Source organism: Corvus brachyrhynchos, unplaced genomic scaffold, assembly GCF_000691975.1.
Source record: "Corvus brachyrhynchos isolate BGI_N302 unplaced genomic scaffold, ASM69197v1 scaffold17, whole genome shotgun sequence".
NCBI classification, from domain to species: Eukaryota; Metazoa; Chordata; class Aves; order Passeriformes; family Corvidae; genus Corvus; species Corvus brachyrhynchos.
In genome coordinates, this window is record NW_008240046.1 from 886,012 (window position 1) to 911,005 (window position 24,994).

A 24,994-nucleotide genomic window follows, 5' to 3' on the forward strand; every position below is an offset into this window, starting at 1 on the left:
TTGGGCTGAGTAGATTCTACTTTCGCCCAGCCCCATTCCACACCCATTTGTTCCTGTCTTCACCAAACAGATTTTTGACGTTCAGACTAACAATTTGAACACTTAGGACTTAGTTTTGGACCTGGGAGAACCAGGGCCATTTTTCCTGATACACACCATCATGACTGTACAACAGGCAATTTTCCCACAAAGATATAATATCATTTCCACCTGTCAGTTAGAAACAGCTGCAGACTGCAGCTTGTTCTGAGAAATTAGCAGAGGCAGCATTTTATGTTAATACCTCATTTTGAGCCATTTCATTTGAAACTTTAGGTGCCATTAATTCCTCTTCAGTCTTTTGTATCACAATTATTTTGTACTGTCTCTCATCCATTTATTGTTGCCAACAGTCACTGCTTTCTGAATGATGACAGACATGCCAGCACATTTATAACTTGAAAATAGAGTTAAATGCTATCAAAATCCATATATTTTTCCAAAGAAGCAGATGCTAGCAATATTCTGAAATGGGTAACAGGGAGGAAAGTGCAGTTTCTCCTGGCTTTTCTGAGGACACTGAACTTATGACAGGACTAAGCTAACCTGGGCACCTGCCTGTAGGATACTGGAGAGATTTTGACAGGAAGTTAGATAAAAACTAGGTTATAAAAGCTTTCATTTGGGAAACATGCATTAGTCCACATAGTTTGTTGGTATTAATTGAGGCAAAGAGACTGGGTTTAGGCTTTTGGGTTGATTAATTGGTTGGGGTTTAATCCTCTTTTTTTTTTTTTCCTGATACAAAAAAAGAAATTAAAAGACAATAGAAAACCTGAAACCAAGATTCAGTAAAGTTACATTTCAAGTTTGAGCCTTCACACACTCTTGGTCAATAAAAGCACTAGATAGAAGGCAATTAGGTAAATGAGGTGCTCATTCAGAATCTGAGCTTAGATATTCTATCCCTTTTTAAAACAAAGTCTAATTTATCAGACATAACGATAAATATTTCTACACTTCTGACTAAGTACAAATACAGTTAAGCTATGGTGTTTGTAAGTGTAGGAGGAACTACAGCCGTGTCTGTCAACCTCGATTAGTACACTGCTAAAGAAAAATATTCTTTTCAGCAATCAAAAAAGCTTTTGGAATAGAACAAATGAAACTTCAAAAGTTGACCACGGCAGTGTGTAATAAAGAAAAAGTAATTAGTCAAGAAAACCTAACAAAGTCATCAACTGTCTTCTAAGCAACAAATCAGGATCAGAATGTTTCCATCTGCTGGGTCTGGAGGGTGAATCATTAATCATTTTGTAACTTGTACTTCTAGATGACTATAATACATTGAGACAAAATCTGGCACAACATTCCCTCCTTGTCTCTCAGGAATTTATAATTTAATGTTTTAATTGTATAACCTATTATTTTGTGATGTTCTATTCCGGTTGCAGAGTAGTACATACATTATCTTCTGTGACCAAACCAAAGAAGGTTTAATATTTTTTACAAATTTGTTCACTGAAAACTAAGAGGGAAAACAAAAAAAGAAGCTAAAATAAATGTTTTATTTGCTACTTCTGCCTCCAGACGCTTTGATTATAATGGCTATAACTTATGTTCAGGGAAGCAGTAACCTAGGAAATACGTCACCATATCACCTCTCTGGTTTCCTTACCTCCAACTATTTCAAATTACACTCATGGGGTTTTTTACTGATCTTGAAATATTGCATCTGTCTTGCACTTGGAATAATTTATCTATTGATTTCTTACCAGTGACTAATAGAACACAAAAATAATTTTACTGGTCTTTAGGTGAACAATAAACTAACAGAAGCCTTTCGTTGACTTATTTCCAACACCTCCTCAACAATGGTGTTTCACCGTATGTACAGGATAGGTTTGACTGATTGATAGCATTTAGCTCTATTTTCAGAAATTAGAGAGAAGGCAATATCACTGTGTCATAAATCCAGCAAGCAGAATAGAAGACTAGCTGAGCTAAACAAGGAACTCCTTGTGGAGCTCAAGACAAAAAAGAAATTGTATGATTTCTAGAAGAGAGATCAGGCTTTGCAGGAAGATTACAGAATCACGGTTCTTATATGCAGGGAGAAGACATGAAAGACCAAAGCTCAGTTAGAGTTAGAACTGGCTGTAAGAGATTTATAATATGAGAAAGGCTTCAAAAAGTGCTTCATCATTATGTCTGCTTATCATAATCACCCCTGAACACCTGAAAACTACGTGCAGGATGGACTGTGAGTAGCCCACCTTGAGAGCCATAAAAAGGAAGCCGAAACCGGGGCAAAGGTGGAGGGGAAAGGGGCAGAATCCCTGACCTTTGCCTTCCCTCCCTCGACCACCATTGCCTGCTGAGAGACACCCTGCGGCCTCCTGGAGCTGACGCTGCCAGCTTAACCCCCTGATCCTGCACTCCTGGACCAAAGTCACGAGTGAGCTGTGGAACCCCTACCCTGCTCCTGCAGCCTGTGGTGAGAGCACCGCGAGTGGACCGAGGTTCACCTGCATCCACTGGGCACTGTGGGTGCACTTCAGAGGATGGGCTGCTGCACTCCAGCCAAACTGCTCCCGGGATCGGAGAAGGCAGATAAGACGTAGGAAAAAAAGGGCAAAAACTACTTCTCTCCCCATGCCCCACCCCCCATCTCAGCAGCAACAAAGGTAGCACAGTGTGGTGGTGACCCGCTTTTTTAAGTAACCTTAGCTTTTTCTAACTTTTCTCTACTTCTCTCTTACTTTCTCTTTGTCTCTTTAACTATTAAATTAAAATATATCAATTTTTTTTGCCCTCAACATTTAATCTCGTTTTGTTTTTATCTAGTTTTTTGGGAATATTTCAAACCTTCAAAGTTCTTTCAGTTTTATTCACGGAGAGTTAGTTCTCTTTACTCCTCAGTGATTAGACTGGTTCGTAACACTGGCCAGTGTTGTTTCAGATAACAAGGGCTTTTCTAAGTAGTTCTTGATAGCAACAGGAGATCTAAAGATGTTGAAGACAGTCATCTAATAGGAATGACTGAGAAGTGGAGGCATTCAATGCATTTTTTGCCTCAGCCTTTAGTAATATTGATAGACATTGGGCTGCTGAGTCACCTGAGTGTGTGGACCACAAGTGTGAGAGCAGTGACTTTTCATTTGTGGATGCTGAAATTGTAAAGAACCAGCTGTATCAACAGAATGATTACAAGTCCACAAGGCCTGATGGGATTCACTCCAGAGTACTGAGGGAGGTAGGGAATGTTAGAGCAGGACCCATATCTATTACTTACCAAAAGTCTTGAGAGTCTGTGCAGGTTCCTGCTAACTGGAAGCTAGTCAATGCTATTTCATCTACAAAAAGGGCACAGGGAACTACAGACCTGGTAGTCTTACCTCAGTTCCTGGAAAAATTTTGGAGAAGCTTGTACTGACTACTACCAAAAGACATTTAAAGAACAATGGAACTACTAGGGCCAGTCAAAATGGCTTCACAAAAAATAAGTCCTGTTTAACTAACTTGATATCTTTCTGTGATAAGACTACCTGCCTAGTGGATGAAGGGAAGGCAGTGGATATAGTTTTTCTGAATTTTAGTAAGGCTTACAAAGCCATGCTGGCTGTGGCCAATGTCTGTGCTGTCTTTCAAGTGTTTGTCAATACCCCCCCTAAAAATCTCCATAACTTTACCAGGCACTGAAATGAGACTGGGAGGCCTGTATTTTCTGGGGTCCTCCTTCTTGCCCTTCTTGAAAATCATGACAATATTTACCACCTTTCAGTCAATTGGGTCCTCTTCAGGCCAAGACTGCTGAAAGTCACTGAGAGGCTTTGACATCAGCTATTGTTTGTTTTTCTCCCTAGGCTGTTGTCATCTGCAATCTTAATAATCCTCCTCTTTATTTCACCATTAAATTACTGAATGAAACATCGTCTTCCTTGTGCACTTCTTCTCTGAATGCAAACCCTTACATAACCCCATCTAAATAATTCTTTTATTGAGAACTACTTATAGCACTCACTGAATATGGATTTTTACATAGGTTTGTACATATTTTATGATTATTTATATTATGTAAAATTTATCAGAGCTTGTGGTCTGCAGGCTTAACCTTTCAAAACTATACTGGGCCAAAGTTCAAGGTATTGTTTAATCGATATTGCCAATTTAAGACATGAGGGTGCTTGAGTTTCTCTATGAATAATGTAAAAACGCACACCAGTTACGCCTACTTTGTACACACCTAATTCCTCTGTTGGAATTAATAAGCAGAATGGTAATTGGGACATGAGGAAGCTGTGAAAACTTTAACTGTAAACCCTTTCTGTATAGACAGAAATTAAAAGAAGGAATAATATATTCCATTTCCATATATAAAACTGTTGTTTATTCTGATGAAAAGTGTTTTATTACTCTTGTTTTCACAGTTGCATTTCTGATAATCTGGAATCTATAATTTTTAGTGGAATTGAAGTTTTAGAACATGGACCTTAAACTCAGAACTGCTTCTCTTTTCTAGAGGAAGAGTAGGAAAATCTTATGTTTCAATCAAAGATGATCTTTCAGAAGACAACTGCTGAGCTGTAGAACTGATCTCATGAAATAGATCAGGGCCTTTCTATTTACCTCAGTGACCATTTAAGGAGCTCAAATGAAGTGGAAATATTATATATAATATGTCCATATATTATATATTCTATTATTTCTTGCTAAAGTCAGCCTAGCATGATCTAGATCAAAACAAGGAGATAAATTACCAATTAGCATCACTCCTTCACTCCCAAGGCCTCTCCTTTCTCCCCCAAACTGAGCTGCACAGCAGAGAAGGGGGATTGGGAGTTCATGGCCTTTCCATAAAAATTTCTTTCTGCTACTTCTTCCTTCTCACACTCCTGGCCTGTTCCAGTATGGGCAGTCCATGGTCTTTTCTCCATGGATTGCAATGTCTGCTCTGGAATGCTTGTCTCCACAAGTTGTAGGGGAATCTCTGCTCCAACACCTGAAGCACCTCCTCCGCTTCCTTACACTGTGATGTTGCTGCCTACAGAGATTGATTTCCAGAAGAACCAGCAGCTTCACTAACAGACTCAGATGTGTCCTGTGGGGGGTCCATTGCAAAGCTGGCTGGAATAGACAGGAACAAACATGGTGCAGCCCCTTACCTCTTCTTACAGAGACATCTATAAGCACATACCTCCTGTCCCACCGCCACAACTTTGCGATGTGCACCCAGTCCAGGGGCTGTTTGATAGTTGTGTTCTGCACTGTCAAATCTAGCTTTTAGAGTGATATTGGAAAATAGGTCTGCTAGTGTTTAACGTTTATAATTTACGTGTTTGGGATACAAGAGGCATGGAAGTGGAGAAGAAATTAAAATTTTCTCCTCTATGCTCAGGTATGTATTTTGTTACTAGACTGAAATACCAAAAAGCTGATGTCACTTCAGCTACTGGTTCTTCATTCTGCACCATTTAGGAATCATGAATCCTAAACATTTATGTTTCTCCATCTAAAATCAGCTGTTAGAAACCCAGTGAAGTCTCCAAAATGCTCAGTGCAAAAAACTGAACATTTCCTGGTACTCGCTTCAGTGACTCCCACTCAGCATTCAAGAACACTGGCTTGTACTGAAGATGACTGAGACCTTTAAAGAGTCCTTGGTGTAGAGGATGCACCAAGTGGCTCATTTTTCTTTCATTAAGATACATTAGCTTTAAGTTACATACTGCAATCACCTTTGCCTCAGCACACAAAATTTTGGCAATGGAAATAGATAACTTTTCTCAAAAGGCATCACATAGAACATAGAAGCTTTTTTTCAATGGTGCAATTGTGTTGAAGCACATATGCAAATATTAGATTTAATACTAGCACTGCAGTAGCCGTCATATTAGAAAAGTTTTAAATTATTGATACATGTTTGTATTATAAAATAACTATTGTATTTAAATTACTGGTTGGTGAATAAGCACTATTTAATAGATACTTCAAGAGTCTTCATTAATACTTCTTGAAGTATTCTATAACTACCACAAACAATTATCTGTGGTTAATGAAATTTCAAAATCATATTTCTGTTTCCATATATTGCAGACAATGTATTCCATATTAATTAAAGGCTTCCTGTGTGCCATTATCTTCAGAATGTTTTCATAGTCAGATTTATTCTGAATCTCTGGCTGCCTTACAGTCTTCTGTCCTTTTTAAGGTTCTTCCTAAATAGGATTCTTCCCTATTTTCCTTTATGCAAATGAACATTATTCCATTTTAGATGGTTCCATGTATAGTACATGGGATAAGTAACTGTTTTTTATGGAGTTGAAAGTATTTTTGAACACATTTTGGCATTTGCTAACGATTATAAAATCTGAAGTCCCTTTTACTGGCTTCAGTCTCCAAGTTTTCCTATACTTATATGGAATATATAAGCTTTTTTCATCCCAATAGAAGTAAAATATTCACCCTTAATTATCTTGAGGGAGAAAAAAAAAGCCTTTCTTCTGAAGTTTTATGTTACCACATACCCCTTAAGATATGATCAGGCAGAAGCCTTTGACTGTTTTCCATATTTGCCAGCCCTAGGTCTCAAAGGATTGTAAGCTTTCAACTCCATTTAATTTCCTAATTACTATTTAGATAATTAAATTGCCCTTACTGTTCATGAGTGGCTCTGAGTAGGAATTACACGGCATTTTAGAAATGCAGTCTGTACTTTCTTCTGAGAACCAGGGTGATTCTTTTCTGTCTGTTCATGTTTTAACAAAGCAAAGTTCTCTGCTGGAAATATTACTAATATTATATGCAGCCCAGGAATCTAAGCTCAGTGTCCTGTGTATGGTGAACTGATAAAATAGTATAATGTCCTTGTAAGTACAAAGTGCATCTGAGGGAGACTGTGATCATAACTTGTGCTAGCCATTATATGAAATTAATATGTGTATTAGTTAATTTGCTTTCTACTTAAATCCCCTGTTTGTTCATAACAATATACTGAATTATATTTCAGTCTCATCATTGTTAACATCATGAATTAGATTCAGGTCTGCCACCACAGAAACCTTATTAATTTCTAATTGCTTTACATTTCAATTATTTTCTGTTTTGAGAAACTAGAAAGTGCTAAACACCTCAGAAACAACAGCAAAAAAAAAAAAAAAAAATCCTACCACAAAGATCCAGGTAAAATAAGAGCAATACTGTGTGGTAAATAGAAAAATTAAGAACATGTGAAAAACATAGAGGGAACTAAAGTCATCAAAGAAGATATTCCTCCTCTCAGGGCTCTTAACAGACATAAATTAACAGATCAGCTGCAGCTCCTACCACCCCCACTCATCTTTCCCATCCCAATGACTAACAGAGCTGTCCTGAGGTAAGTAGATCTGATAGACTCACAAATGAGTGTCAGCATCCACCTCAGTTTTGAGTCTGTCATACAGAAGTTGAACAAAACTGGAGTCATTTAAATATAACATAGAGGATGAAGGCTGTGTTGGTTCTACTTATTCACGAGCAAATCAGGCATCCATCCCTCAGGGGAGGCAATGCTGGTCAGAAGGGCATGGAGAAGCGCTAAGGGCAACAACAGTTTAGCCACTCGATTTTAATCCACTGCTCCATGCCTGTGAGTGGTCTCAATCAGTCTAACCACATTTCTGTGTGGTTTTAAGAGTCCCACACCTGAAGCAAACTGCATGCCTGCTTCTCCATGGCTCCCTTACAAGTATTTATAGATCTCAAAGAACACAGAAACAATTATGTCTTCTCTTATAGTAAACAGATGATTGTAAGAAGACCTGTATGTTTACACATATAAGCATTCTATGCATTTTTTTCTTATGTTGTTTAAGGGTGATAGATATAAAAATATTTTCCTGAGGTGAAGGGAAAATACATATTAAGAAAATGTCTACAATATTTTGTGTAGAAAAACAGATGACGTAAAGAGTTTTCAACTCAACCTAACAAGTAGGTTTTGCATAAGAAGTTTGATTAATTTTTCTCAAAGCATCAGCGTTCCATAATAAAATAAAGAACTAGTGGTTTCATTTTCCTTTTCTCCCAAAAGAATGATGTGATTTGGTTGCACCAGCTATTAAGGAGTTGAAAATAGCCAACAATGTTGTATTGAATGCAAAATAAAGGGTTCCTGTAGCAAGGGCTGCAGGGCATTCTGTAAGAAAGTAGGATATGAGCCACCTTGTGCCATTCCTGCATGCAGGAGCAGGGCCTACCCTGAAGGAGTGCGACACATGGGTGGTCCTCATTGGAGCAGAGGAGCAGAAGGAAGTAAGGAGCATCAGAGGAAAACAAGTATGAAGCAAGGAGTAGCAGAAGGAAATCCTTTTGCTATGGCCTCAGCCTCCTGCACCATCTGTTGCCACATCACCAAGGTGGGACTGAGTATATGTGACAAGAGCAAGGGGAATTTAGACTAGGAAGAGGACAGGAGGGGTCTTTGACTATGTCTTTGGCTTTTCTTGTGGCAAGATATTTATATGAAAACAAAAGTCAGTAACATAAGGCAGTAAGAGCAATGCAGAAAAAAATAAGTACAGGTCCATATTTCTGGGTATATTATTTTACCCTTATTAGGATCTAAAGAAAATTGTAATTTATTTCAGCAATATTGAGTTTTCTGTAGTCAAATTGAGCTTCTCACAAATATATAGAAAATGGCATGTTACCTAGATTTACAATCTTTCTGTGTAGGCTTCTTTCCTATTCTTTGTTTATAGCTGATGAAAAGAGTGCCTACGGAAGTGAAAAATAAATTAGTCAAAGAAACAAAATTATATTAGCAGGTTCAGATTTTTATTAGAGATATAAATATTAAAAAATATAAATCTTCTTGTCTAGAGATATAGTCATGAGTAATCAGCTGAATTTTGAAAATTTATACTGAATGAAAATCCAGTTTAAAACATAGGTCAGCATAAATTACCCATTATCACATAACTATAGTGTACAAATGTTACCCCAATTCATTAACTTCCACTTTTGGTCAAAGAGTTAGGAGGTTCAAATTTGTGATATTTAAAGTGCCAAAAATTTAGAAGCCTTGGATATGTTACTTGAAATGTGAGTTGAAATATGTGAAGTGCACTGTTGAAATACAGTTATGTGAAGTGTGTGGTTGAAATAATGTTAAGTGGCAGTGACTAAAAACGGTATTTGATTATCTCTGATGGGTTTGTATATACAAAAGTCATTCTGTAGCAGATGGAAAAGTGATAACGCAGAGATTGAGTGTGGAACGGAATATCAGATAAATTTTCTTGTCCAAAAATAAAATTATTTTCAAGCCACTAGGCAGTGGCTTGAAAACAGTGAAAATTTTTCACTGGGATCCCAGTGCTAGGTTACACAGAAAACTAATTCTATATCAACTAACCCATGCCAATTCAAAATTGTTTAACAAAGTGTGATGTGTTAACATGATGGTTTAATGTTGAATCAGCTATTATCAGTATGCTGTACTCCTACTAACGGTTACTACATTGCATTTTTTGTTTTCTTGCAGCTGGTCTGCTTTAACTTCCAGATGCTTTAATACCATAGTTATGTGACTGCAACAACTGAGATCAATTTAATATCAGTGTATGAACAGTTATAAATTCAATACTGTGATCCTAAAACCATATTTGAGGACCTTCACCAAAATCTATAGTCAAGAAGAGATGATGACACTTGCTAGTGATAATCTTTTTTTTTAACAGTTAAAAGCAGTGCATGTCATTGCCCATTTCCCACTTTTTACTCCTTAAACACTGATCTAAATGTCTTCTTGTTCTTGATACTAGAAATCAACATTTAACTCCGTTGTTTGATGTGGAGCGGCTGTAGTTCAAAGAAAACCTTTCCTTGCACAGACCTGCAACCCACAAATTCTTGAGAATATATTTATTATACACTGTGTTACACTACATTATATTTAGTTTAAGTTGCATTATGCTATGTTATATTACATTACATTATGCTATATTATTATTACCTTTATTTATTTTTGTTTATTTTATTTATTTTTTAATGAATTCTTTCACTTAAAGTATGCCAATATTGTACTTTGCTTATGCAAAAAATTAGAAAAGGATATAAATGATCAAGAACAAGCAGCATTAATATAAAATAAAAAATAATTATAACACAATTTCTGCCTATGTTTGCAGGCTTATTTTAATTAGTCATTACCAGAGCTGATGTTCATGTTATAGTGAGACCATTGTGTTTCTAATACCTTTGAAATGTAATGTTTAATGAATGATAACATATTGTCCATTTTGTGTACAGGAAAAAAATTGCTCTGATAGAAAAAAAACCTCTATTGGTTACTTTCAGATGTGTGAATGCATGTATCCATATGTGTGTTTATATGAGTATATGTATATATGTATGTATTTTGTTTAGAGTATGGTGCAAATAATGCCAAGGTTGCAGGTTTGATACCAGTACAGGCCATTCGCTTAAGGAGTTAGACTCTTTGATCCTTGTGAGTCACTTCCCCCAGGATGTTCACTCAGAATATTCTGTGATTCTGTGTGATTCTGTAATTTTCCATGTTTTTTTGTTGTTGCTTATATTACTTAAAATCCTTATTACCATATCTGAAAAAGGGCACATGAAAAGCAGGAGCAACATGAGGTAATAGTATATCTACATTAAATATCAGAGTTAAATACCCATTTTATATAATGTTTTGAAAATAATTCCTGAAAATGAAAAAGCCAACATACAGCATCACACTGTTTGAGGTGGCATTTTCAATAACTTATGGTAGCTGTCACAAATATTACAAACAGAAGTACAGGCTATTTGTACTAGTCCTCTGCTCTCTGCCTAAAGTATAGGGAGCCAACATAAAACACAGAAAATTAATTGAATTTTGGATTGTTTTCAAGATGTTTTTGTAATGTTCTCAGATTGCACTAGAAATCTTTATCTTCTGGAAGGTGTATTTTCATTGATTTTCAGATGCGATCTGGTCAAAAGGATTTTGAAATCTATGGAACCCTCCTATTTACTTCAGTGAATTTGAACCAGACCCATATCTGACAGCATTATTTAAGCTGATTAAAACTAATTTTAAAACAGTAAGCGTAATTGAAAAAACTCATATGAACTAAGAAATATTGCCATCTTTTCCAACAGTAGTGCAAAGCAACCAACCAATTCCCTCATAAAACACATAGCTATATAGTATTATGGAAGCACAAGGGTGTGCTTCATTTGTCATTCAGGAACAGTGTGTCATTACAATTGAGACATTAAGTCCAAAGAGTGCCAGCTCTATACATATCTATACTCATATGTATCGCTTCCCTTGTGGCCAGTTTGGATGCAGTTAGAGAAATTATGACAAAATAGTAAGAATAGTTTGATTATCTTACAGAAAAGAAGGTTATTTGTGTCACCTTTTTTATATATTGTGGTAAAGTTCAGATTTTTGCTTTTTTCATAAAGTTTAACTATGTTCTAGAAATAAAATCTTTCAGTAAAACTTCAGTAAAATACACATGTATTTTAATATAATCACATGTTTTAATTGCTGGCTTCTTAGGTAAGAAAAATCATTAGATCAATTAACTGACATAGAGGCATTATATTATAAAATTTCGGTGAAACCTGAATTAACTGAGTCAGAGATTCCCCTATTATTATTGTAGAAGATATCAGCACTGTAACACAAACATGTGAATAAAATTATCAAAACTAGTTCTATGGGATGCTATTACTGGTATCCAGTGATATTAAGATGAATCATAAAGCTTTAATTATAAAGTTGTAAAAATAACATGTTTAGATAATAACATGTAGTTTTACAGGAGGGAGGGGGTAGTTGTTACATTTCTGTTTCATTTTCTTTGAGCTTTAATGCATGTTTATATACAGAGATAAATATATACATATACAATTTTATTACAGATATATATATATTTTATATATATGCAGAACAACTCTGTTACCAGGACAGGAAGAGTATATTGAATACTGTATCAAAAAGCACTGAACTAAGTAAACATAATTTTTAAAAAATAGTCCAAAAAACACCAAAACCAGAAAAATGGGAAGGAAAATAAAGGACTCTAGTATCTGAGTATCTGAATTACCAACTATCTGAGTTGGTCATTCACAAGAAACAAGAACACCATTGGAAGATATTGCTGCAGAACAGAATATGCTGTATGTCCTGGCCTAAAGTCAGGTCTAGTAGCAAGTTTCACCACAAAGCACAAACTACAGGACACATGGAAGCTGATTTAAGGATGAAAAATGCTCCTACTCAACCAAAATTGCTTTTAAAATAGTGACAATCTCTATGATCTGAAGAGTAAGATTCCATTGTTTTAACAAATTGTTTTAGAAACTGTGACCACAAGGTCATGATATTGCCTGATCCCATAAAATATTTAAAATCAATTTCATTTGTCTGCTTTCATTTCTTTAATAATTGACTAGGAATCAACTTCTTGACTTCACGATGTCCCTCCTGTGTTAACAAATCTCTCTAATGATTCAACATAAGGTTGAAGTGGAAAACAATTATATCTTGTACAGAGCACAGTTACTATTTTGGGTCCAGGAGTTCTGTGATTGCTTTAGAAAAGCCACGTTACCACACATATAAGGACTTCCTCTCATCAGGTCTCCTTTACTTACATCTAATTCTGCAGTCACAGCTCAGCAACACTGGCGTAATTTTCCTGTCTGAATCCTTTGCAACTTAGCCCAATGGTTTCTCTTAAAGAGATGCACAGAAGACCATAAAGACCAATAAAATAATCCAGCTATAAGGAAAAATTTGGTTATCTTTGCTCATGAAATTCCACAAGTACAAGTGACAAGTCCTACACTTGTGAAGAAAGAGCTTCCATGGAGTACTAGAGGCTGGGACTTCACTAGCAGGGAAGAAACCCTGCTGAGAAAGACCTGGTCGTGCTGGGCATCAGCAAAAAGCACAAGAAGACTAAGAACGTCCTGAGTTCTACTAACAAGTGGAAGACTAAGAAGTCAAAGGGAAGTGATTATACCTTTGTCTTCAGCACCTGTGAGACTGTATCTTGAGTCCAGTGTAAAATTTTGGACCCCTCAGTCAATCAAAGTCATTGGTTAATCGGAGCAAGTTCAGGCAGAGAGTCAGCAGTGTGGTCAGGAGCTGGTGAACTTTTACTGTGAAAAGAGACTGAAGCAGCTGGAATGGGTCAGACTGGAGAAGAGATGGTTCTAATCTCCTAGATGATGATAAGGTCATCAAGACAGTGGAGCTGTTCATGGTGTGCTGTGGTGGCAGGACAAGGTACAACAGACATAAACTGAAATGAGAGAAACTTTATCTGCAAGTGGACAGTCAAGCAATGAAACAGGCTGTGCAGAGATGTTGAGAAGTCTCCATCTTCACTGTTTTTAAGAACCAGCTGGATTAAAATTTGAATAACCTAGTCTGACCTCAGCTGTGACCCTGTCATGCATGAGAAGTTGGATTTTCAACATCCTGATGACCCTGGTAAATGGAACTATCCTATGATGCTAAGGGTGCTTATATTATCACATGATGAAACAGAATGAAAACCTGTGAAATAACTGTAAGGCAAGGATTATAGGTTCTTTTCATTAAAAACTTTGCTTGAACTCTTAGAATAAAAAAAGTCTTGAAGACTACATTCAAAACTTAGATAATCAAAATCTTCCCTGGGGTGTTATGTAGCCCTGGGAAGACTCAAAACTTCTAGGAGCTTCTTTAAATTATGCAGCTGTGTAACTAAATTGAGGTACAGCAAGAACCTCATTATTCTCCTTAACAGCCACTGTTGAATGCTTGTGGTACGGAATATATACATAAACTAGACTGAAACTGCATTTCCACACACAATATTGAGAATAATTAAGCTTACAAAGAAAAATTTTATTACAAAATATCAATTTACAAAAAGAAGAATGTATGACGGAATTATTGGTTAAAAAATCCACTAAATCAAGAAATGGCACTTTTTTAAAATTATAAGATACAGAAAAAACTACTGTATGGTCTTCAGCAAAAATTCAGATTGAGTAAATGTGTCTGGAGAAAGAGATTGCTGAAGTCTTACTCTATTTTGTGGCTCAGATATACAAAATACAAATAAACTAAAATAGGAAAGAAAATATTAGTAAGCAAATAGGGAAACATCAGGCCTATTATTTGTGTAAAAAGGAGGCAAAATGTGTTTTACAATAGATTCACTTGAAGAAATGGTGTGTATCATGATCATGAAGAATATGTGTAACTTTATTCCTTTTATTTAAGTAATCAGGTAAACCACTTTTAACATGGATTTATCTTTTTCCAGAGGGTGAATAGAACACACAAAAAAAGCAATACATTCCTTCTACTTTACAGGAAGTAAGTACTACCAAGGGCAGTTTCATGCATGTAATTATTGTACATATTATCAGATAAGAGTCCTAATTAAGAAAAAAAAAGATACATAAACTGGTAGTGTTTGTTAAGAATTAAGACAGAATCATTTCCTTTCACCTTAAGAATCCAGATCTTGCAAATGAAATAACATATTTTTCCCTTTTGAGCATGTTCCTTATAGAAAAGACAAGCACAAAAACCTCAATAATATATCTAAATTAATACCAGTATTTTTACATGATGATGTCTTCCAAGAATGTTTGATAGATGTGTATGTAATCAAGGGTTGCTATCAGTAATTCTTGACAGTGGCTATTTATAAAAATATGTTCAACTTTTTGTTTTGTTTGTTTACTGTGAAAAGACATTTATTTCTTACTGAGGTTAGCCAGTATGTTCTATTTTCATCAAAAACAGGACAGATTCACCTTTTCCACTCAAGTTAACCTGAAACTAAGATAAAAATTCCCTTAAATTCAACTGATACATAGGAAAAAAAAAAAAATCAAAGTGAAAAAAAAAAACCAAAGCAAAGGAACCACAACCTTTCACCCCACTGCCCAACTTTATTTTACAGATTTCTTTTACTCCTTAGTTTGTTCAGGGGAAATAGGCCTCAGTCTTACAAGCAACTTTCTTTCTCTTCCAATGTAATTCTATCTTCTTTTACACGTTTTCTTCACCTTTTGACATAAATTTGAAAACATAACTAGGTGCACAAGTTGTCTCACTGGCTTGTGAATATTCACATAAATTCACAACTTTTACTGAAAACTGTCCTAAGCATTTGCAGGAAGGATATCTTTGTCCATGCAGAAATGAAACAGATACGGTTTTCTTTCATCACATTGCTGATTACTACGATTTATTATCTGTAAGTAGTAGCCTTCACTGAGATTTCACACAAGAAATTCACTCTAAAGTTTCTGTGTATCTTAATCATATAATTATATTAACTAGTCAATTTAAAAAGTTAAAACCAGGTCACCAGAAATAAAGAGCATTGGAAATTTTATTTTGAAGTTTTAAAAATAATTTATTTCTTAATATTAATAAATATAAATCTGCTGGAAACTGGAATTCAGATGAGGGTAAATTTATGCATATATAGCCCAATTTTTCCCTCTTTCACAAACAAGAATGATTTTGAATAATTTTAAACCTAGAAACTAACCCTCAAATATTGGACTAAAAATAAAGTATCTGGAAATTTTATGTTTTACTTTTCTTGCAGCTAAAAACAGTGCAGACTGCTGCACATGCACACATAGGCTAAGGTAATAGATGAATACCCATCATGTCTTTTGCCTAGAGCAGTGCTTTCCAACCTTCAGGCTATGCTAAGCCAAATCAGCTCATTCTTGGGTTTGGAAAAGCCTGGCAGCAATTATGGGACTCTCCTGTGAATACTTATACACAGGAACAATATTTCTTTATGATATATATACAATCAAATGTGAAATCTATTCTACATTTTCCAAGTGGAAGCCAACTTATTCTTTTAGATATGCAGCACTTAAATTTAGGTATAACTTTTTATAAAGGTTGCTGTTAGCATTAAAAAAATGTTTGGAGTAATTATATTCACATTTATAAGCCAGAGATGTATGAATGAATGACATCTTGTAAACTGGGTTAGGTTGTTATTGTGATTTTAAATACATTCTCCTTTTAATCTTTCCTCTAATTTTGGGGGTTTTTTTCATTTTTGTTTGTGTGTTCCTTCCAGTTGCTGGGAACACTCCCAGTTTCTGTTAAACTGAAAGAAGATAGATGTGCTTATTACCTCTGTCCATAGTATTTGTAATCCCTGCTTAAGGAAAGACAGCAGCATTAGGGAAAGCCAAGCAATATTTTCAATTTTTAGAATTTGACCGAGTTTTGAGTTTCCTGTTCTTTTCTTGGACTTTCTTTATAAGTGCTTATTGCTTGATTTATTGCAAATGAGAAGAAGGAATTAAATGTTCCCTATTGTGACTGATTTTCCATAGTCTTCCTTTTATCACTGATCCACTTATGGAAGCTTCTCTTTTTGCTCTTGATATCCCTGGTCTGATAAATTCTATCAGGGCTTCAGCGTTCCTAACCTGATCCCTGACTTCTTTGACAATTTCTCCCTTCCTGTATTCCTCTGGGGTTACCTATCCTTGCTTCCACCGTCTCCTTTCTATGTCTGAGTTTGTCCAGGAGCTAACTGTTCATCTATGCAGGCTTCCTGGCATTTCTGCCTGACTTCATCTTTGTTGGGATGTATCACTCCTGAGCTTGGAGGAGGTAACACCTCAGTATTAACCAAGTTTCTTGGACCCCTCTTCCCTCCAGGGCTCTATCACATGGTACTATACTGAGCAGGTCCCTGAAGAGTCCAAAATCTGTTGTTCTGAAGTGTAGGGTAATGAGCTTGGTCTGTGCTCTTCTCATTGCCCTAAGGACCTTGAACCCTACCACTTCATGGTCACTGAAGCCAAGGATGCCCTTGAGTTCCACATTCCCCACCAGCTCCTCCTCGTTTGTGAGAATAAGGTCCAGCATAGCACATATCCTCATTGGCTCTTCTATTATGTGGAGTAGGAAGTTTTCATCAGTGCATCCCAGGAACTTTCTGCTTGCTATGTCCCTCCAACAGATATGAGGATGTTTAAAGTCCCCCATTAGGGCCAAAGTTTGTGAACATGAGGCTGCTCCTACATGTCTGTAGAGGACCTCATCTGATGGGTCTTCCTGGTTGCATGGCCGGTAGCAGATCCCCACTATCTGAACCTGCTCTCCCTTTAATCCTGATCCATAAGCTCTTGGTCAGCTCCTCATCCATCCAAAAGCAGAGCTCTATGTATTCTAGCTGGTCATTGACATAAAGAGTAACACCCCCACATCTTCCCTGCCTGTCTTTTCTATAATGCCTGTATCCTTCCATTTCAACATTCCAGTCATAGGACCCATCCCACCACATATCCATGATACCAATAAGACCATAGTCTTGCAGGCATGTGTTCGTCTCTAATTCCTCTTGTTTATTCTCTATGTTACATGTGTTTGCATAGAGGTATTTAATTTGGGCCTTTGATGAAGCAAATTTACTGGCTGAAGTGGCAGGAATTACTTTGTGATACTCTTCAGGTGCTCTCCTGCTGACCTGCAAGCTTCTCCAAGCTTTGGGCATCTCTTGCAGGATTGAGGTTCCCCTCCCCCAGTAAGTTTAGTTTAAATCCCTCTTCATCAGCTTCGCAAGCTTATGACCAAAGATGCCTCTTCCCTTCTCGGACAGACAGATCCCATCAGCCTCCAGTAGAGCTGGTGTCAAAAATTAGTCCCATTGTCTAAGTAGCCGAACCCTTGACTGTGGCACCAGTCCTGTTGATTTGTTGATTTTCCAGATTCAACTGGCCCTTTTAAATCCCTTTCATTTGGCCAGGAGTATCGATGAAAGAACTACCTGTGCTCCAGAGTCCCTTACTGCCTCCCCCAGGGTCCTGTAATCCTTCTTGACCCTCCTCAGACTGTTCCTATCTGTATCACTGTTGCCCACATGAAACAAGAGCAGGGGATAATAGTCAGTGAACTGTATGAGACTTGGTAATCTCTCAGTGACATCCCTTATAGAAGCCCCTGGTAAGAAGCACACCTCTCTGAAGATCATCAGGTCTGAAAATAGATGCTTTTGTGCCTCTCAGAAGAATGTTGCCTGCTACAATCACCCATTGCCTTTTCTTAGTTGCACTGGTTGTTATAAGGTGAACAGATTGGGCTGCCTAACAGCTCCAACATTTCTCTGATGGAATGGGTCTTTCCTCTTCAGCTTGCAGAGCAGCAAAGCAGTTGTCCAAGGGCACCTCAGACTTCAGGGAAATCCTCTTCCTCTTGTGTGTCCTTGCAAGCTGCTGCCTCCTGGCAAGTCTCAGCATTCCCCTGGGGTTTCCCTGGCTCAGGAAACCCCCATCTGTGTGCCGCTATGCCCTTCTCTGCTTAGAAACACACCTGCTCCAGAGCCATTTGCCCTGGTGAGTGAATATTGGACAGGAAGGGATAAAAACCAATCAGGAATTAAGTTCCACAGGGCTCCCAGCTGATTTACAACTTTCTTTAGAGTCTTATTTTAAAACCAAGAAATATACTTATTCAACAACATGATTAAAGTACCCAGTAAAAAAAACAGTATGTGCACTGTAGACAGAATGTCTTTCTCCTGTGACTACCCTTTTTTAATTTTGTGCCCACATCCTTTCCTCAAGAAACACTGATTATGTAGTCTAATATGGTTCAGTAGAAATTTATCAGTTTAATTAACATTTTCTCAGGCTCAAAATAAAGTTCTGACATATATTAGAGAGAGATATTCCTGAAAACAAGCAGCCCAGTATATGTGTCACAAGCAGTGGGTCAGTCCTGGAACTGGCTGGCATTGGCTCTGTTGGAGCAAGCTTCTGGCAACTTGTCATAGAAGTCACCCCTTTAGCCCTCCTTCTACTAAATACCTGGCCAACCCAACAGACCTTCTGATAAAGGAGATGGAGGAGTCCATGAGGAAAGGTGTGCTGTTGGACCTCATGCTATCAGCAAGGAAGGACTGGTTGGAGATGTGAATTATGGCTTGGCTTGGCTACAACACTCATGAGATCATGGAGTTCAGTATTTTGTGAGGAGAAATCAGGGCAATAGGTAAGATCATAACCCTAGAATTCAGAAGAGGTATCTTATGCCTCTTCAGGGACCTCCTTGGATGAATCCCATGGGAGCGTTCTCTAGAGGGAAGAGCAGATAGAGCTTTTCAATATTCAAGGATAACTTCCTCCAAGTTCAAGAACACAGCCCCATAGGCAAGAAAGTAAATGAAAGAAGCAGGATACCTCCATGCAAGAACAAAGAACTCCTGCTGATCATCCCTGAAAGGTTGTGGCAATCAGGAGAGGTGCCTGAGGACTGGAAGAAAACAAATGTCACCCCAGTCATCAAAGAGGGTAAGAAGGAGGACCCAGTCTACCTGGCAAGTCTTTTGACACTTAATCACCCTGGAGATATGTAAAAGCTGTCTGGACACAATCCTGAGTAATGTGCTTCAGGGGACCCTGCTTGAGCAGGGAGGTTGGATTAGATGACTTAGTGTACACGTTATATTCATTCTCTAACCAAAATTCAAATTTTGGGACACTCCTTAAAACAATGCTGATACAGAGATTGACATGGTGCTACTATTATAAGATAATGCTTATTTTGACCAGCTTTTAGTCATTGCACTCTCATTTTACATCTTGAATGCCTGTCTGTGGTTCATTTTTCTATCTGTGTGTTTTTGTCCTTGATGTTGTATGGTAGGATTTCACCCTACAATGCCTAGTCCAAGCATTTCTTTTATATATGTAATAATGATTGATGCTTCATTCTGAATACCACACAGAAGGTAAAATACTTATTAAAAGATGGGCCTTTTTTCCTTCCTTCCCATCTGATTGTTATTTTTTTTTAATTAGATAACTGTTTCTTATAGAAATAAATTAACCTGAACTGAATATTTAATTTCCTAGGACAAATAGGAAAAACAAAGGAAAAAACAAACACACAAACAAAATCAACTCATATACATACAAAACTATGTCACCAGCTGAATCTTATTTAAAAATCTGCTGGTGTTTGCTTACATCTATTGCACAAAGGTTATAACAGTCAAGCAGAATGCAAGAAATCTAGGTGAAATTTGTTTGTTTGAAGGAGTATCTGTCCATATGTCTCAGAATAATACCCTAATTATGGAGCTTCGCCTGTGCAGGAAACAGATATGTTACTTGTATTTAAGGGTTTGCATTTAATAGAGGCGCAAGATATCACTTAGCATTTAATGTCTGTGACATCTTGCCTTTGTGCTCTGGTTTCCATGAAGCCTCTCATCCAACAAATACAAAGTAGATTTCACCTCCCTGTAAGACAATACATTCCAGCTCCTACCAAACTCAGAATGAAAATGGGCAAGTGACACATAATCAGGTGAATTTCTGCCCGGTGAAAGGTGACAGCATCAAAGCCCTGTTGAGTTCAGAAGTAAAACAAATGGTCTTACTTCAAAGAGGGCCAGTATTCCACTTGGGATCTATCTGTAATCCAGCTGGAGGTGGATGTCAGGAGTTTTCATGCTGGAGGCAAATGAAGTACCACAGAGCTGCTGGTCAGTGCTGTCTTTTCTAGGGGAGTAAATATTTCCTAAGCTAAATTCCTCCACAAAGTAAGTAGGAACAGATGATCACCCTAGTTTTATTAGTGTGTCCACCAGTAACTCAAACTGGATTGCTGTATTCATTCTGAGTGTAGTTATTTCTATCCCTAAACAGTATCACGGTGATAATGTTCAAAGTTGAAAGTGATTATCTGCATGACTGTCATATATTATTCGCTGTCAAATTCAATTCAAAGATGGAAATGATATCTACCTATAGCATATGTAAATACTGATTAAAGCAGATTGCACAGTCTTTCAGTTTAATAGCTAGGTTGTATATATTCAATTCACAATTGAAGTAATTCTAACCCAACATCAGTTTACGAAATAGAAACCTTCATGATTTAGTTACCCATATTATGGGGCTTAGTAATGATGGTTATTGTTCTTCTCGGAAGTGCAGGGTGGAATTTTTGGGTTCACAAGACCTGTAAAGAATATCTCTTACATAATAGCACCCACTTGGCTCTTAGAATCTCAAGCAAAACTTGTTTGCTTTTTGCTCGTGACGAACTTTTTTGTGTGCATTTCTTCAGCTGAATCTTTTCTGCAGACTTTGTGGGTATATGCAGACAGAAAGAGAAGTTTCATCTTGGGCCAGAAAAAGCATACATTTAAACTCTTTTGTTCCAGATGTACTATTGGACTTATGTTCACTAGTTCTTCAGGCAAAGCACTTTCTGTCTTTTTATCTGCCTAGAATCACAACAAACTCAGTTGTATACATGTTCAAAGAAATGTCTGCAATGATCCAGCCTAAAGATTGATTCTATATCTACAAACCTTGCGAAGACCCATACATCACCTTATGTTTCTGTCTTAATAAAAAGAATGATTTTTCTTTCACTCAATTTTCTAGCTTTCAGTCTTTGAGGTTTTCTTTTTTATTTTTTTTCTCTTCTAACATGTGTAGTGCTTTAAAATATAATTTTCTGTTCTCATTCATCCATTTTCAGTTTCATTCTGGTCCCTCAGGGTTTTATTTTTCTCTCCAACTTTGTCTTTTATTTTTTACACAACTTTGACAAGTACAGTATTAGAAGTTTCTTTTTAAGGAATCTTCCACTCTAGAAACCAATCAAGACAAAAGAAAATTTATATTTTTCAGATCATTTACTGTGCCTACACTGTCTGCACACAGAACAAATATAGAACAAAACATTGCTACTGAGTGAATGATGAACAGTATAATGTCATGAATCATACCAAGTACTGACATTTGCTAACATACCCATCCTACAATATTGAACCGCTTACCCAGTTATTTGATTTAATAAGAAAGAAGGAGATCTGAACACCCAAATTTTGAATAACAGGTTTTTAGGAACATGAGAGACTAAAATAAGAATTTCACGGTGAGCTTTTAAAATTGGAACCCTGTTGTTTCCGCTATATTCAACAGTCATAATAATTTGGAGTGTTTCCAGGAACAAGCTTTGTTTGGAATCTGATGCAGCGAGATATTCGGGAAGCAAGGAATAAATGTCAGGTATAAATAGTAGCTTCAGTAGACTAGAAGGACTCACTACAGGAATAACAAACAAAAACAATTAGCATTTTAACACATAAACAGGGAAAGAAAATTACACAAAAAAAGGAAGTTAAATAATGTGTTTTTTCCTCAAAAAATAATTTAAAGCAACACAGTGAATCTGAGAACAACAGTATTTCTGACAACTGTGTTGCATTTTGCTTGCCTTACAAGGAAATAACTAATGTATAGTCTCTTTCAAAGCAATCATTTTCTCATATTAGTTTAATAAAGTATTTCTCATTTCTATTTTATTTCTTCAAACTTGTTGCAGTGTGGTAGCTGATATACTCTCTTTATTAGTCTTCCCATGAAGCAGCATTAGCAAGAAATCAGGCATTTATGCCATTTGGCTTCATTAACACCATTTGCAATCCATGCACATTTAACATTTTCTCATCTAGTAATTGGTACCTCTTGTTTTATATAAAGGAATTTACTTGAAAAAATTGGCTTCCTGAATTCTTAGAATTTGTGGGCAGTTCTGCTAAAAGTTCTTCTAGCCTAGGAATACTGCAGAAGCAGTGCCAAGCACTAAGAGGCAAGACCTTCTGGGTTATTGTGGAGCCTCTCAGATGCACCCATTAGCTCCAGAAGGAATTTCATCTTTCCTTGCTTTTCCTGAGGGACTGTGGCTGTGACAAACTGACTAAAAGTTCATGGTAAAGAAGTTTCCTGAAGATTTTAAAGGGACATGAATGATCTCTGTATCAGGGTATTATGAGGGAAAAGAGACAGAAGCAGAGAGATTTATTAAAAATGCATTTCTAATCTATTTCCTTTTCTTTTTAAGGGAACAAAGCAAATTAATTTTGTGTTCTGCCTTTCTTATACTTTTGAGCTCTTCATTTTTCTCTTTGAGAAAAAGCAGATCCATTTGGAACACAATTCTCCTTCCTCTCCATGTCCCACTCATTTGGCTGCCAGAAAAAGGAAAATTTGATTCAGTCACTTGGAATACGGCCCAAAGAGAACACCCAAGGTCAAATTTTGGAAGGTAAATAAACAAAAAGCAAAAATATGTAGCAGTATACATTAGTATGTGTAGTATGTATTAGTATGTATGTTAGTATACATTTAATAATATACATTAAAGAGTTTTTCTTCTGCAAAGACTAAAATATTCCCTTAAAAACACAGTGCTTAAATCCTGTCTTGTACCCAGTGCTCACATAAAATCCTTTCCTATGGCTAAGCTTATCCATTTGCTTGTAGGCACTGAAAACTTCTCAATAAATATACACTTTGGTTGGAGAAGCATTCCTGAGGTAAACCAAATTCAATCAGGTTAGTAAGAAAAAAGGTGAAAACAAAATCATGCTGACAAACACTTCTCCATTCTTCCTTCTTTTAAAAAGAATCAATCAAATAAAAAAATGAGACTTGACTTACTGTCTTGTGGCAAAAAAAATAATGATGGAATATGAATGCAATAAAACTTCTGCTAACCAATTTGTTGCAAGTCACAATGTTTAAACACTCCAGAAACTTATAACAGGCAGAAAGAAGAGAGAAGCATGAAGGGTGGAAAAAAATACACATGGGGGGGAGGGCAGGGCGTGTTTGTTTTCAACCATATATAGTAAACTTAAATTTAATTTATCTTATATTTAAAATAGTATTTATAAGGCACAAACCGACAAATAATAGTGACTGAAACTCATTTAAGAGTTAAATTTTTAAACTGTACTTTAAATACTAAACTGACCATCTGGTTCTTTAAAGATAAATGTATTAACTGCATTAATTTACTTCAAGCTAGTGTGTAATCTAATTTCTCTAAGAAGGAGCCATGCAAATGTGGGACAAGGAGGACTTGTCTAAGTCTCTTTATTTTTAAGTGTGAAGAATACCAGGGTAAGGAGGTTGGAAAATTTTGTTAGTATATTAAACATACCTAGTATTCTCTTTGAGAAGATCAATTGTTAAGCTCACCAAATTTCTTCTACTTACTACACTGGGAATATATTTTTCTATGACACATACTCTTCATCTGTAATATTTCTGTCTCTGTTTAGATGAACATTAGCTGAACAAACCAGCAGAATTTGGGGTTTTGATCATGGTTTGGTTTACACAACACTGAGCATGCTGGCAACAGATGGAGTACACCTGTCTCAAAGGGAGAAAAGGATCTTTGCGCAAGAGTTAGCAGATGTCATTTAAAAAGCTTTAAACTAGTGTTGAAGTGAGAAAGGAATAAAACCAGGCTCACTAGATACAAGCCTAGGGGAAGCATGCCAGTGCTTGAGGACGGTGTGCTGGAGAGGTCCTTCAGTGCATCATTATCAGTGGAAGTAGGGGATGAGGATCAAGGCAGCCATGAAGACACAAGGGTAATTAACATGTAAGAAATCATGGAAATGACTGAGAATAATCACACAGGAAGTAGTCTTTCTCCCTCCAAAAAGGTGGTGGGATCAGCAACTCAACTGAAGTGCATCTACTCCAACGCATGCAGCAACAAACAAGAGATCTGGAAGCCACTGCACAGAAGGAAAACTATTACAGACATCACCACAGAGAGAGGCTGAGACAATTCTCAAAAATGCTGCGATGAATGGCTATGAACTCTTCAGAGGACATAAGCAAGGAGGGAGAGGAGATGGGCAATCCTGTATGTTGGGATAGTTTTAATTGTTTTCAGCATAATGATGGTGCTAATAGGGTTGAGTGCTTATGGATAAGAACCAGGGGGAAAGACAACTAGGCAGATATCCTGGCGACAGTTGTTAGAGACCATAAAATCACAATGAAGAGGCAGAGGAAATATTCTATAAGCAGCATGGAGAAGTCACCCAATCACTAGCCCTTGCTCTTGTGGGGGATTTAGACTTACCAGATATCTGCTGGAAATACAGTAGAGAAGAAACAGTCTAAG

At 36.8% G+C, this 24,994-nt stretch overlaps 1 protein-coding gene across 1 annotated transcript in view; it reads left to right on the forward strand.

Moving 5' to 3' along the window:
• LOC108449118 (RNA-directed DNA polymerase from mobile element jockey-like) overlaps positions 1-15,653 on the forward strand; it is a 170,565-nt gene extending 154,912 nt beyond the window's left edge. The window contains 1 exon segment of the mRNA XM_017744285.1: positions 15,612-15,653. Within this exon segment, the coding sequence (XP_017599774.1) occupies positions 15,612-15,653 (42 nt within the window).
• The last annotated feature ends 9,341 nt before the right edge of the window (positions 15,654-24,994 follow it).